Source organism: Schistocerca serialis, chromosome 6, assembly GCF_023864345.2.
Source record: "Schistocerca serialis cubense isolate TAMUIC-IGC-003099 chromosome 6, iqSchSeri2.2, whole genome shotgun sequence".
Lineage (NCBI taxonomy): Eukaryota > Metazoa > Arthropoda > Insecta > Orthoptera > Acrididae > Schistocerca > Schistocerca serialis.
Genome location: NC_064643.1, coordinates 327,181,275 through 327,195,015, shown reverse-complemented (window position 1 = coordinate 327,195,015; position 13,741 = coordinate 327,181,275). Strand labels below are relative to the sequence as shown.

The window sequence follows — 13,741 nt, the reverse complement described above, 5'->3', positions numbered from 1 at the left end:
TGCCCTCTATACTGTGCATGGTCTCTTCCTACTCACAGGAGGACACATTTTGGGGAATTGCTAGTAAACTGAGTCCCACAATACAATTATATATTGTATTAATTACACTCTCCCTCTCTTTTAGTTGCCCTAAACAATTGTGCACGCAGACAAGAGCTATACGCTGTTCTGATATTAAGCACAGTGTACCATCAGAAAAGTTTGTCAAGTTTTCTGTTTTCACAGCAACTGCAAACTGTCACAGCATGTACATGGCAAGGATAAGAACTCTGTATTGAGTTATATTATTTTTTCGTTCCTTTCTTTTCTTATATATAAGCTATATCTAAACTGAATGAGTACAGACAGCACCAAAGGTAATTAAAGAGTTGTTTTGTGGCAAGGAAATGTTTTGACACTTCATTACATATATGTATGAAACAAAGTAAGAAATATGTTCTTCAATTTATTAATTCATGTATCTTCACAGTTTTGTTTCAAGAAGTGGTAGCGTATGGAAGTATGTTTGGAACCGTCGTACCAGCACTGTTAAAAATGTGTATTTCAACCATACATTAAAAGTGTTATAAAAAGTTATTGGAAAAGCAAAATTTATTCGCAGGGTTAAGAGGTCAACTTCTATCTGTTCATCATTTCACTCGCTGCCGAGATCCCGCATCAAGAGGTTTGGTGCAGACAAGAAGAATTTACGTGGTAACTGGAGGGGTGTTCCTGCATTGACATTGTCACAATCAAAGAATTAATATGAAGCAGTACATAATGCAAATTATGTTTATTGACATTGTATGTATTGATACTAAACATCTGTTGATACTGGTATCAGTTAAAAGTTCATCCAGGAGTGTGCACAGATTCATAAATTACCTTCAAATTTCTTTCAACTATTCTTTCCAATCAATTTTTTCAATTATTCAAGCAATTATTCATCAATTTCCATTCACACATCTCTATTCAACTACCCCAATACGCAGACACAACAGCTCGATCCACAGCATTTAAACCAAGAAACTCCTGAAGATGGAGGCTTGCACAACACACAAGCAGTAGTACCATTGCACAACAGGTACTACCCTAGTCTCCTACCAGTACACATTCAATACATGAGAGATCACTGGGCAGACACCTATGCAACAGTGATTTTGTACCTTCAATACGTCACTCCAACTGAATGATGCCATGCTGGAGCTATGGACATCCACCTATAATGATTGTAAGACCCTGATGAAGGTCATGAAGAACTACATAACTGAGGAGCCAATCAGGACAGAACTACATAAGGATACACTAAAAGTGATGGTACTCTTACAGGGGTTGCTATGGATGTCCAGTGTTAAAACAGTTTGTAACACAATGCTTAACCTTCGATGTGATGCAGACCGAAGCTCCAAAATTGAACTAATAACAACAGATCGGCAATGTTTATTCTGGAAATTGATAAGTTTGTGAACCCAGAAGATAACATCAAAAACATCTTCAAGCTGGATGTAGTAGGGTTTGATGGCAAGGTAAAACCTCTCCCAGATGGACCCAATGCTAAGTTGCAGTGCTGTAAGTGTCCATGACAGCACTAAATACTGCCACAATTAAGCAATATGCATCAAATGCGTTGGCAAACATGACAGCTGCAACTGTGCACGAAAGAAAGAACAACAAAAAATGTGCACCCACTGCGGTGGACCACACATTGTGAACTGACATGTATGCAAGGCATTTCCAGGCCACAGCAATGCTAGAAACAAGACATATGGAAAGGAAGAACATCAAGCAAACTCAGAAGAAATCACTGAGGAGGAGGAGGAGGAGGAGGAGGAGAAGAAGAAGATGAAGAAGAAAACAGAGGAGATAGCATGGTAAGCACGTCACACCCCTTGCAGCAAAGCACACTGGCGAGCCAGCAGTTAACTCGCATCCCTGTGCTCATCTGAAACACTCCACCAATGGTTGGAGAGAGGAGGGGGGAGCAGCCCCACTGTGCGAGGTGAAGGCAGTCAGTGCTGGAACGCTAACAGCCAAAAGTTGTCACAATTGTTGAAGGCAAACAACAGAAGACTGTAAGATGTGTAGCACAGAGCTGTAAGCTAAGATCAAAGAACTCATTGAGACAGTTAAGAACCTACCATCAGCTCTGAGATAGGATAAATGTGTCAACCCATGCTACAATACAAAAAGCACAAAAGCATTTTGTCCTAGCCAGGGTTTTATTGAAGGTTACCCCTGACCATATGTTGGGACATCCATCCCCTCTCACCACTATGCAGGAGCCATAGCTTTCTGCCCTTACAAACCTATCAATAAATTGAATCAAACTAGAACAATGTTTGTTAATACAAGGAACCAGAGTTCCCAATTCCCCATTCTGGAAAAGGAGTGAAAAATGTAAAATAAGCATGGGCGTGCGCACGCACCCACACGCACAGAAAGTCTTAACACACAAAACATAAGTCACTTCTCTTAACAAGTGAAGTGTCAGATAGATTAATAAGCAGAAGTACTCACTTTTCGTCTGGTTCTTTGCTAATAAATTTCTCATACACAGGCCCTCCATCAAGTGGAAATATATCCTCATGGTAAAGTATTATGTTTTTGATGAGTTCGTTAACTTGATTCTGGTACTGTACTTGGTACTGCTCCTTTTCTTCTGGCACAGGTACCAATGTGGGACCAAAGCAAATTGCCAAGTTGTATGGATCCATCATGTTCTCATCGCTGAACTCTGAAAGACTATTAGAAAAATAAGGTTAAACACTTATTAAGGCAAAAAATGTATGCTAATTTCAACATTTACCGGCAAAGTAACAATTCACTGCACAGCAGAGGCACTGGATGTTTGACAGGAACATAAAAATGCCTGAAAATACTGGTAAGTTATTGGATGATAGCCTTTATAGTTAATAGATACACCCACTCGGCCACAACCACAGAGACATGAAATATGTACAAAGTTACTGAAACTTTGATGTGAATCAAGGCACTGGAACAGGAGTGAAGCCCCTCCTCTCTCTCTCTCTCTCTCTCTCTCTCTCTCTCTCTCTCTCTCTCTCTGTGTGTGTGTGTGTGTGTGTGGGGGGGGGGGGGGGGGGAGAGGGGGGGGGGGCGGGGGGGGGGGGGGGGGCTGGGAGACCCTCACTTCCTAGAAACACTGCTTTTACAGGGTAATCAGCATACAAACAAACACAGGGGTGGCATGTAGAGGTAACAAGTCATTTAAACAATACCGAATAATTGGAACAGATACTGTGTTGTTACAAATGACAAAATACTACTTACAATACTACTGTAAAGACTACTGCTTGCTGACTAAGGTTGGCACTTAGCTGAAACAAGGCAAATAATAGCAGACTTCTTGTAACACCTCCACACCCAGAAGACAGGAGGAATGATTCGTGTTCAATACCAACTCAACAAGGCTGTTAAGAGACCCAGCATAGGCTTGGATTTTTTTAAGGGTGGGGAAGGAAATCTGCTGTGTCCTTTAAAAGAAATCATCCCAGCATTTGCCTGGAGAAATTTAGTGAAATTGCAAAAAATCTACATATGGGTGGTCTGATGCAGACTTCAGCCAACATCATCCTGAAGGCAAGTCCAGTGTGCAAACAATTCCACCACTTCACTCTGTCCGACACCTGTAATCCTCCAGACGAAGTGCTGCAGTATACTGTGCATATACGAGGGTAATCCCAAAAGTAAGGTCTCCTATTTTTTTAATCAAAGGGCACTGCGCCAACTGAAATCCATCGCCAATTGATGGAAGTGTATGGTGAATCGTGCATGTATGTCAAAAATGTTTGTAAGTGGTGTAGAGAGTTTGCAGCTGGTCGGACCAAAATTCGCAACGAACAAAGGAGCAAGAGACCGTCCATTTCTGAGGAGGCAGAGTTGAAGGTTGAGCAAAGCATGTGTGAAGATTGGCAGATCACCCTGGATGATATCTGCACGTTGGTTCCTGGGTTTTCCCGAAGCACTGCTCACAGAATTTTAACGGTAACGTGTATGCAAGATGGGTGCTACGCATGCTGACTGAGGACCACATGCGGCAACGAGTTGATGCTTCCCACGCATTTCTTCACTGCCTTGCAGCCGAACAGGACATTTTTCTGGACTCAATTGCCATAGGTGACGAAACCTGGGCATACCACTTTACACCTGAGACCAAGCAACAATCACGCCAGTTCATAACTTTCTGAACAGCATGGCGGCGAGCTGGTACGACACAGGCATAGAAAAACTGCCACAGCATCTACAAAAATGCATCGACAGAAATGGTGATTATGTCGAAAAATAGCTATATGTTCCAGCTGTAAACTGATGTAAACCATTGTAGAAATAAACAGGTCTATATACTTATAAAAAAAATAGGAGACCTTACTTTTGGGATTACCCTCGTAGTATCCAATGTTAACCGCATTTGCGTAACTTTCAACCTACTCCAGCAACTGTTCTGGCAGCTCATTAGTACAAATATTTTTATGCCTCATTTACTGCCACAGCAAGGGTGATGTATAGAATGTTACATGCAATTATGAATTTCACCAGAGGGTAATGACTGAACTTTGTTGGTTTAACAGCTAATTTTCTCGTGTGTGTTTTGAATATGCAATGTTTATTACAACACGGTTTATGTGAGGTTATTGTCAGTGAGATTGTCCTCTAAAAATTCAAATTAATTTACTATCAGAATTGTGAGCCACTGTTACGACAGACATATCTAATACTACACTATTAAACTGAAAGCCAGTTTGTACACTGAAGGTTCTCATTCTGAAAGAAAGACAATTTAATAGAACTGTTCCATTAATTATCTTGTCCAAATACTGCCAAAATTCCACAAGACAATGTGATCTCCCTAGCAGAAACCCTTGCCCTCCAACTACATCATCATCACTCTAAAGTCCTGTAACACTGTCAACCTAATGTAAACCTGTAAATCTACTACATGCGATGACATTCTAGCACTGAGCAGCCCAGTAGTTTCTTAACACACCTCTGGCGAACTGATCCACAGATGGTAATTATTTAACCTTATTTCCAAGAACCTGTAGAAGTTTTAGTTTTCAGTTTTAGCACTACACCCAAATTCAAACACATAATCACACTGGACTTGTCACAGAATTACTTTCCTTCATCCAGTCCCCACAATGGAAACACTTCTTTGCCACCTACTTCACTGTCTGGTACGAACAACAAGAGAGTGCAGGATGGGACTCGTCAATTTGGCTCAAACTGTGCCAGTAGAAGCAGTAGATGACCCTTTCAGGTTCCTAGAATATCTCACCTGAGTGGGCCATACGGAAATATAAAATAGTTTCAAAGGATTTTTGAACAGAGTATGACAAAATTTTAACCAACAGTAGTGTGGCACAGTGGTCAAGTGTTTTGCCTGGCTATAATATGGTTTGGTTTCAATTGTTATTGCTAACTAACGCTCCATTTTATTTTATTCCTTGTAAGGTTAATCTATTAATTATAAAACTTAAATGTATTTAAACAGTTCCATTCCCACATGTAAAATTAATGTATTCAATTTCATTACAATGAATTTTAAATTAGTTGATTAATTAATATATTTCAACCGAAATTGTTTTAAATAATGCTTTTGTGGTTTCAACCATTTTCTGACTTTTGTAACGGTCAGTACAGTTGTGAACAGTGCCTTGCCACATGTCTGTAGTGATTTTGCATAAGAACCTAACATTTTATTGAAAAATGTGAATTCAACAAGAATTTTCTATCAGTGAAGTGATTAGCGAAAACATTATAAATACAGCTATTTATGAATATTTACAACAAATATTCACCTGTGCTCTAAATTACACTTGTTCAGTTTATAAACAAAAAGGACATGATAACAGACAATCATCCTGCATCTGTGGGTCTTGCAGCAACAGCTATGGGTCAAGCAGAAGTTCATCAATTTTGCTGACACTTACCCAAAATGGAAGTTCCAACATTAAAATCATGATTCCTTATCAAGGGAGTGGGAGGGGGGGAGGTCCCACTTCAAATTTGGAGGAAAGCAATAGAAGGTGTTGGCAAAATCACAACATTTCATTCATCAACTCTGAAACATGGGAAAGATTTCAGGCTACATGAGGCTCTTATGAACAACTGGCAACAATGAACATTACAACACTAGGCAAAATAGCAATGGCATTCTCATATGTGCCAGAAAAATTTCAGTTTACTGCTAGGGACACTTGGGTAAAAAACTTCGAACATTAACATGATATAAGGCAGCAAAAAATCACCAAATTTGTCAGCAAAACTGATGTTGCAACTTTTGAAGAAACAGTGGAAGCAGCAGAGAAGTTTTGTATACAGACGAACCATATAGTGCCAAACTTCCACCTTGATTATGTAATTAAAGTTAAGCAGACTGGTTGACCATATGAATCTATGTATAACAGGATACTGGATTACAAAGGTTCTAAGTCACTCTCTCTAAAACCACCCACACTTACAAAGCATAGTACAGTTTAACCATTTCAGGGAAACTGTAGCCAATAATTTTTTTTTGTGTGGAAGAGTCTACCAATAAATTTGATATTCGAGCTGTTGGTATCATCAACAAATTAGAAGAAGAATATAAGAATGTTGTTGCTAGATGGTCCAAGTCAGGAAAACTAACAAATGATCTTTATGCCAAATTTTTGGAAACAACATTAAAACCATATGTTGCTAACAACAAATTCTTTCTATTGGTGGATACATGCGGAGCCCAAGCAGATCTGACACTGTGTGATGAGACATTCAGCAATGAAGAAGGTGACGTAATGTGTACAATGCAGATTATTCCACTCAAATGCAGTCCTCTTGCTCAATCCTATAATATTTCTATCACCAAGTCAAATACCTAATTAAGAGACTACAAAGCTCTGCCCAAGTCAAACACCTAATTAAGAGATTACAATGTGATGCTGAATTGCTAAGACAGTGAGAATTATCAACAGGAGAAGATGCAATACAGGATGTGGTAGATAAGTAATGAGACTCAGTCTAGAAAAACAAATTTATTGATCCAATTTGTACAAAACGTTAATATTCTTCAAAGTACTCGCCTTGGGCGTCGACACAACGTTGCCAGCGCGTTTTCCAAGCTTCATAGGCCCCACTGTAGTCCGTTTGAGTTATCCCAGTTAGTGCCTTCGTGACAGCACGTTGGATGTTCGGAATATCGTCGAAACGATGACCCTTCAGGCATCTTTTGACCTTCGGAAATAGGAAGAAATCAGGAGGACTCAAGTCAGGGCTGTCTTGTGGCTGTGGCAAAACTTCAACTCCAATTCGGGTCAAGTAGGAGGTCACGAGGAACGCTGTGTGCGCCGGAGCGTTGTCGTGGTGGAGACGCCAGCGTTGAGCAAGGTCCTGTCGCTTCCGTTTGACGGCTCCGTGCAATCGCTGAAGGACTTCTTTGTAGAATTCGGCATTGACAGTCTTCCCCTGAGGGACAAACTCTTTGTGAATTAACCCCCGCTTGTCGAAAAACACAATCAGCATTGTCTTGATGTGGGACTTTGACATTCTTGCTTTCTTCGGCCGCGGCGATGCCGGTGTGTGCCACTCTGAGCTCTGGGCTTTCGTCTCCGGGTCGTACTGGAATGTCCACGATTCGTCGCCTGTTACTACGTTGTCTAAAAAGTGTGGATTATTTTCCAAATCATTCAACATCTCACGGCAAACGCCCACTCGTCGTTGCGTCGTTCGGCAGTGAGCACTCGGGGAACCAATTTTGCGCAAACTTTCCTCATCATCAAATCTTGCGTAACAATTTGGTGAACCGTAAATTTATTCACGGAGACCTCATCGGCGATCATTTTGAGACTTAAACGACGGTTGGAGTCCAGGAGTTCTTTCACTTTGGCCACCGTTTCATCCACACGACTCGTTGAAGGGCGTCCAGATCGTTCCATGTCTTCAACGGATTCCCTCCCGTTTTTAAATTCATTAAACCACCGGAACACTTGAGCTCTTGATAGGGAGTCTTCTTTGTAGGCCTCCGTAATCATAGCAAAAGTTTCCGAAGCAGTTTTGCCCAAGCGAAAGCAAAATTTGATTGCATACCGCTGTTCTATCGAGCGATCCATCTTCAGCGTTTTCACAAGTGTCACGGGCACACAAACAACGTAATACGCGAAGCGCGATCCTCACTGCACCAGAGCTCCGACGTGACTGCGAACCGGTTCTATTGTTAGCTCAGATCCCCCACCACGTGATGTACAGGTGGAGACCGCCCTGCGAGCGACTGGGGCGCCGCGCAGCGGCCAGTCTCATTACTTATCTACCACACCCTGTAAAACACGAGGTGAGCTCAAAATGTATTGGGATTTCAAGGGTTGTATTAGTCCATGTCACCTGATTTTTGATTGTTTTACATTGTTGTGTTGGTAAACATATCTGAAATGTACCTGTACACTGGTAGCGATATAGGATGTTATGTTTGTTGTCAGTTGTCAAGAAAGGTACATAGGTTTGCTTGTGAATAATGATTACTGATTCGTTTTAATAATGGTTCAGCAAATTTTGGTATAAAAATGGAATAAAATGTAACAAAGTTTTATAAATAATGCTTCTGGTGAGTCTGCAATGAATAAAACCACAGTTTACTAGTGGTATAAGCATTTCCAAGGGTTCTAAAAACTTTAAAGAGCCATCAAACACAATCACCCAAATTGGAGAGACCCATCCCACACACTTTCCTGATAAGTCAAAGTTAGGATCCAACTTTAACTTACCCTATTTGTGCCTCCTTCCACGATCCTTTCTCAGTCCCACTTAAAAAGCCTTCTAATACTCTTCTGAGGCTAGTTATTAAATCAGTAATGTTGACATCCTGCATTTGCCAAACACTTATTTTTTGTTACCACTTTCTTTGGTTTAACTACAAAAGTCATAGCAACAACTTTGGATTCAAATGATGCTATATACTGTGTTGCAAAAAAGCTTCATAATTTTCATTCGTGCAGTATTACAAGTTTTTCATATAAGGAAAATTTAGAGAAAGGTCTACTCACTGATTCAGAAATGCAAATAAATATCTCATTACAATAACCACAGATCTCGGAAGGCTCTGGACTAGTTCTCGCATTTTCACAACGAACTCATGTTTAGACTCCAGCTCTGCAACAAATAAGGACAACATTAGCAACTATTGTTATCGGCAACAGTGGCACTGACATGACAGAACATTTGAATGTCCAGCTGCTAGCCTCAAAGTTGTGACTAACCAGAAACAATAATTAAATATATTTGTAAATCTGATGTAGCCTGACAGAGCACACTAAAAGATAGGAAAACTACCCATCCACTAATGTCATGCTCTATCTCTCTCTCTCTCTCTCTCTCTCTCTCTCTCTCTCTCTCTCTCTCTCTCTCTCTAAAAAAAAATACATACAGACTTCCCTATTCTTTAGTGTGGAGTGGAGTCTGGCAAAACTTTCTTATGTCCCCCCCCCCCCCTACTGAAACAAACAACTGCATGTAACCACTAAAAAAGAAGTAACTTTAATACACGGACATCTGAGAATGAGAGTGCACACACTGAATTATTGACACTTTGAAGAAAATCGATGGCAGAAGTTAGTAACATGATTCACCCCCTATTTTGAATGACCCTTCATATTTGACATTAACTTCTGTTTAAATTAGAGATACCATGTAGTAACTCACGTGCCAATTCCATGAAATGCTCAAAATATATTATTGGAAAGAGAGGTTCACGAAGCTCTCTCAAGTATAGTTTGAGCACTCCTGCCACTGAATTTATATCCGAGGCATCAGTAACATCAGCCAGTGGGTCTTCTCCACGTTCAAATGCATCCCTGAAATTGTTTATCTCCACTTGGGAACCAGACACTCTAAATATTCCCTGATGATGAAGACCTGTAACAGTAATAAATGGTAAAAATTCTAGAAACTAAAGCGAAAAAGTAGACAAATTAAATAATAACATCACATGTAACTTAGGAGCATTAAGCTCACATTTACTAAGATCTGGGTACACAGGTACGGGAGGCTGATAACATACGACATTTATGACAGAAGGAGAATGACATTACTTATTAGGTTTATATCATGGTACTAGTTAAATGATTGGATTTTTGTGCACACTTTGCTCTGACCTGCTAACTGGAATACCTACCCAGTTATAAGGAGACTAATGGTCTAATGTAGAATCTGAACCACAAAACATTTCCTTTTGAAGTCCTACAGCATGCATGCTTTGTAAGACACAAAATCATAGCTGATAGTGAGCTCTCACTAACAGTAACAGATCAACATCAACCATCTTTCTACTGTTATCTTCAATTACTGTGTGGTGATCATTTAATACAAGGGAAAATTTAGGTCCTGGTGCAGAATTTTTTGATGTGAAAAAGCCAAACTTTCTTGTGCGACAAGAGTCACTAACACCTACAAGACTCGTGAAGTTTAACCATTGGTTGGGCCTACAGGAGAACATCTTTTCTCTTATGTGTACATCACACAGTATTTGTTTTTGCTCTTGATATACCAGTGTATGTGAAAATGTGTGACTGACTCAAATTAGCTTCAAGCTCTCTGTAAATTCATCAATGATGTAGTGTCGAACTATATTTAGCCAACACATTAATTTAGGTGTTGTTGTGAAGAGCCTGCACAGCACTATCAGCAACAAAAGTGAGTCAATAAGTACTCATGTGAATATAAGTGAAAATTACTATTAAATTGAAAATAAAAAAAATAATGGATGATACCATCTCATATGACTCACAAATATGCTTGGAATTATAGAAAACCCAAGTCAGAGCAAAGTTCACATCGATGTGTGTGTGTGTGTGTGTGTGTGTGTGTGTGTGTGTGTGTGTGTGTGTGTGTGTGAACAAAAGCAAAACGAGGCTAATGGAATGTAGTCGAATTAAGTTGGGTGATGCTGAGGGAATTAGATTAGGAAACGAGACACTTAAAGTAGTAAAGGAGTTTTGCTATTTGGGGAGCAAAATAACTGGTGATGGTCGAAGTAGAGAGGACATAAAATGTAGACTGGCAATAGCAAGGAAAGAGTTTCTGAAGAAAATCACGGCAAAGAGACACAAGGCGGAGCCCAACCGGTAAACCAGCCAGAGGGCGGGAATCAGATGGGCGACGTCCATGGTCTTAGAACAGGATAGAATAGGAAGGATGAGTGGAAGAGGAACGGACAGTGAGTACATAAGACACCAGAAGCTGGGACTGCCGAACAGAAAGTGGGCGGATCCCAGCTTCAACCAGGAGACTATCAACAGGGCTAGTAGGGAAGGCACCAGTGGCCAAACGGATACCACGATGGTGGACTGGATCCAGCACGTGCAGTGTGGAAGGAGCAGTAGAACCATAAACTTGACAAACATAGTCCAAGCGAGACAGAACTAAAACACGATAAAGACGTAGAAGGAGGGAGCTGTCCGCACCCCAAGAGGAGTGGGCAAGGTAGCGAAGGCCATTGAGTTTACGGAAACATCCTACCTTCCGAAGTCTGATACGGGGCTTGTTGTTGAAAAGAAGACCCAGGAAACGAAACTGTGTGACCACAGGCAATCGTTGTGCATCGAGATAGAGATCTGGATCAAGTTGGATCGTAGTACGGCAACAGAAGTGGACCACTCGCGATTTTAAAGGAGAGAATTGAAACCCGTGTGAGAGGGTCCATGCAGAGGGCACGCCGTATAGCTCCCTGGAGTTGCCGCCCTGCAGAGGCCCATCGAAGAGGAACTAACCAAAATGCAGAAATCATCCACATACAGGGGCAGGGGCGACCAAAGGACCGACAGAGGCCCCAAGGTCCATCGATAGCAATGAGGAAAAGAAGTACACTCAAGACGGAACCCTGTTGGATGCCCGTCTCCTGGGTCCATGGAGAACTAAAAAACAGTACCAACCCGAACCCTGAATGACCAATGGAACAGGAACTGGCGGATAAAAAATCAGGAGTGCGCCCCGAAGACCCCCACTGATGAAGTGTAAGTAAGATGTGATGGCGCCAGGTTGTGTCCATAGGCCTTGCGAGGGGTCAAAAAATATTGCAACCAAAATGGCGGCACTGGGAAAAAAGCCTGCCGAACTGCAGATTCCAAGCGAAGTAAATGATCGATCAGAGGACCGTCCCTCTCGGAAGCCACACTGGTAAGCGGACAATAGATCCTGAGATTCGAGGACCCAATTGAGCCGACGGGCTACCATCCGTTCAAGTAACTTGCAAATAACATTGGTCAGACTAACTGGGCCGATAGCTGTCAACAGATAGGGGGTTTCTTACCAGGCTTAAGGACAGGAACCACGATGCTATCCCTCCACTGAGAAGGGAAAGTCCACCCTGGAGCCAGATACAGTTAAACACCCGGAGACGATGTTGCCGTTGTGGAGCACTGAGATGTTGAAGCAGTTGTATATGAATGAAGTCTGGGGCCAGGGGCCGTATCATGAGAAGAAGAATCAGGAAGTCGTTTCTCAAAGTATTTGTATGGAGTGTAGCCATGTATGGAAGTGAAACATGGATGATAAACAGTTTGGACAAGAAGAGAATAGAAGCTTTCGAAATGTGGTGCTACAGAAGGAATGCTGAAGATTAGATGGGTAGATCACATAACTAATGAGGAGGTACTGAATAGAATTGGGGAGAAGAGGGAGTTTGTGGCACAACTTGACAAGAAGAAGGGACCAGTTGGGTAGGGACATGTTTCTGAGGCATCAAAGGACCACAAATTTAGCAATGGAGGGCAGCATGGAGGGTAAAAATCATAGAGGGAGACCAAGAGATGAATACACTAAACAGATTCAGAAGGATGTAGGTTGCAGTAAGTACTGGGAGATGAAGAAGCTTGCACAGGATAGAGTAGCATGGAGAGCTGCATCAAACCAGTCTCAAGACTGAAGACCATCACAACAATAACAACAAGCAATTTTCACCCATTTTGAAAAAAAAAACAACAACAACATATTGGCATGAAGTGATTTTAATGAACTGCAGAAAAATAAAATATGATTGCTGGAGACCGATATGAACCGAATTCTTTCCAAATTCAACAGCACTGCATCAAATCACTTGATCCTAATACAGGATCTATAGCAACCTTTTTATCTTCCTCCTAGCACTTACTTCCAGGTCCATGCCGTCATTTATCTCCATAAATTAACTTTTAAAAAATTTCTGAAAGTTATGTTTTATTACCAGAAACTAAGACGAAGGCCCTTCTCCATTTGAAATATTGTTACAAGTGTTAATTAAATTACAAAGTTAGGAATTGAAGCATGGCACCAGGCCAGACTGAATAGTTTCTTTTGTTAGGATTAACATACCTGATAGATGAGAATAAAATTAAGTTCTTCTGCAGATATAGGCAAAAAGAGACAAGAAAAAAAATAAAAGAGACAACATCAATAAATCCTTATAGAAAGTCACAAATTATTAACTTTGCATGCTACATTTCACAGTTTAGCTCTAGCTAAACTTACTGATTAATTATACCAATAGAGCCAAAAGTTATCTCATAAAATGAACTTTTCACGATTACAAGTTGCAGAGAAGACATAATGTGGGTCTGTGCAACCTGCGATCACAAAAAAATTGTGTTATTATGTTTCTTATACAGCCATGAACTGCAACAACAAATTTTCCCACAGATTTCAATAATTGATAACCTGTTAATGAAATATTTAACTCCAAAAATCACCATACTGATTTCAGTAACTAATTTGAGTTTCTTACTGTATAGTTACTCTTAGGTCTACT

General features: G+C 40.8%; 1 protein-coding gene across 2 annotated transcripts in view; it reads right to left on the bottom strand.

Moving 5' to 3' along the window:
• LOC126483785 (SLIT-ROBO Rho GTPase-activating protein 1-like) overlaps positions 1 to 13,741 on the bottom strand; it is a 510,581-nt gene that overhangs the window by 67,655 nt on the left and 429,185 nt on the right. For both annotated transcript variants that reach the window (XM_050106944.1, XM_050106945.1), the window contains exons 9-11: positions 9,664 to 9,876; positions 9,009 to 9,114; positions 2,497 to 2,721 (exon numbers count right to left, since the gene is read on the bottom strand). In XM_050106944.1, the coding sequence (XP_049962901.1) occupies positions 2,497 to 2,721; positions 9,009 to 9,114; positions 9,664 to 9,876 (544 nt within the window). The remainder of the gene's footprint in view (positions 1 to 2,496; positions 2,722 to 9,008; positions 9,115 to 9,663; positions 9,877 to 13,741) is intronic.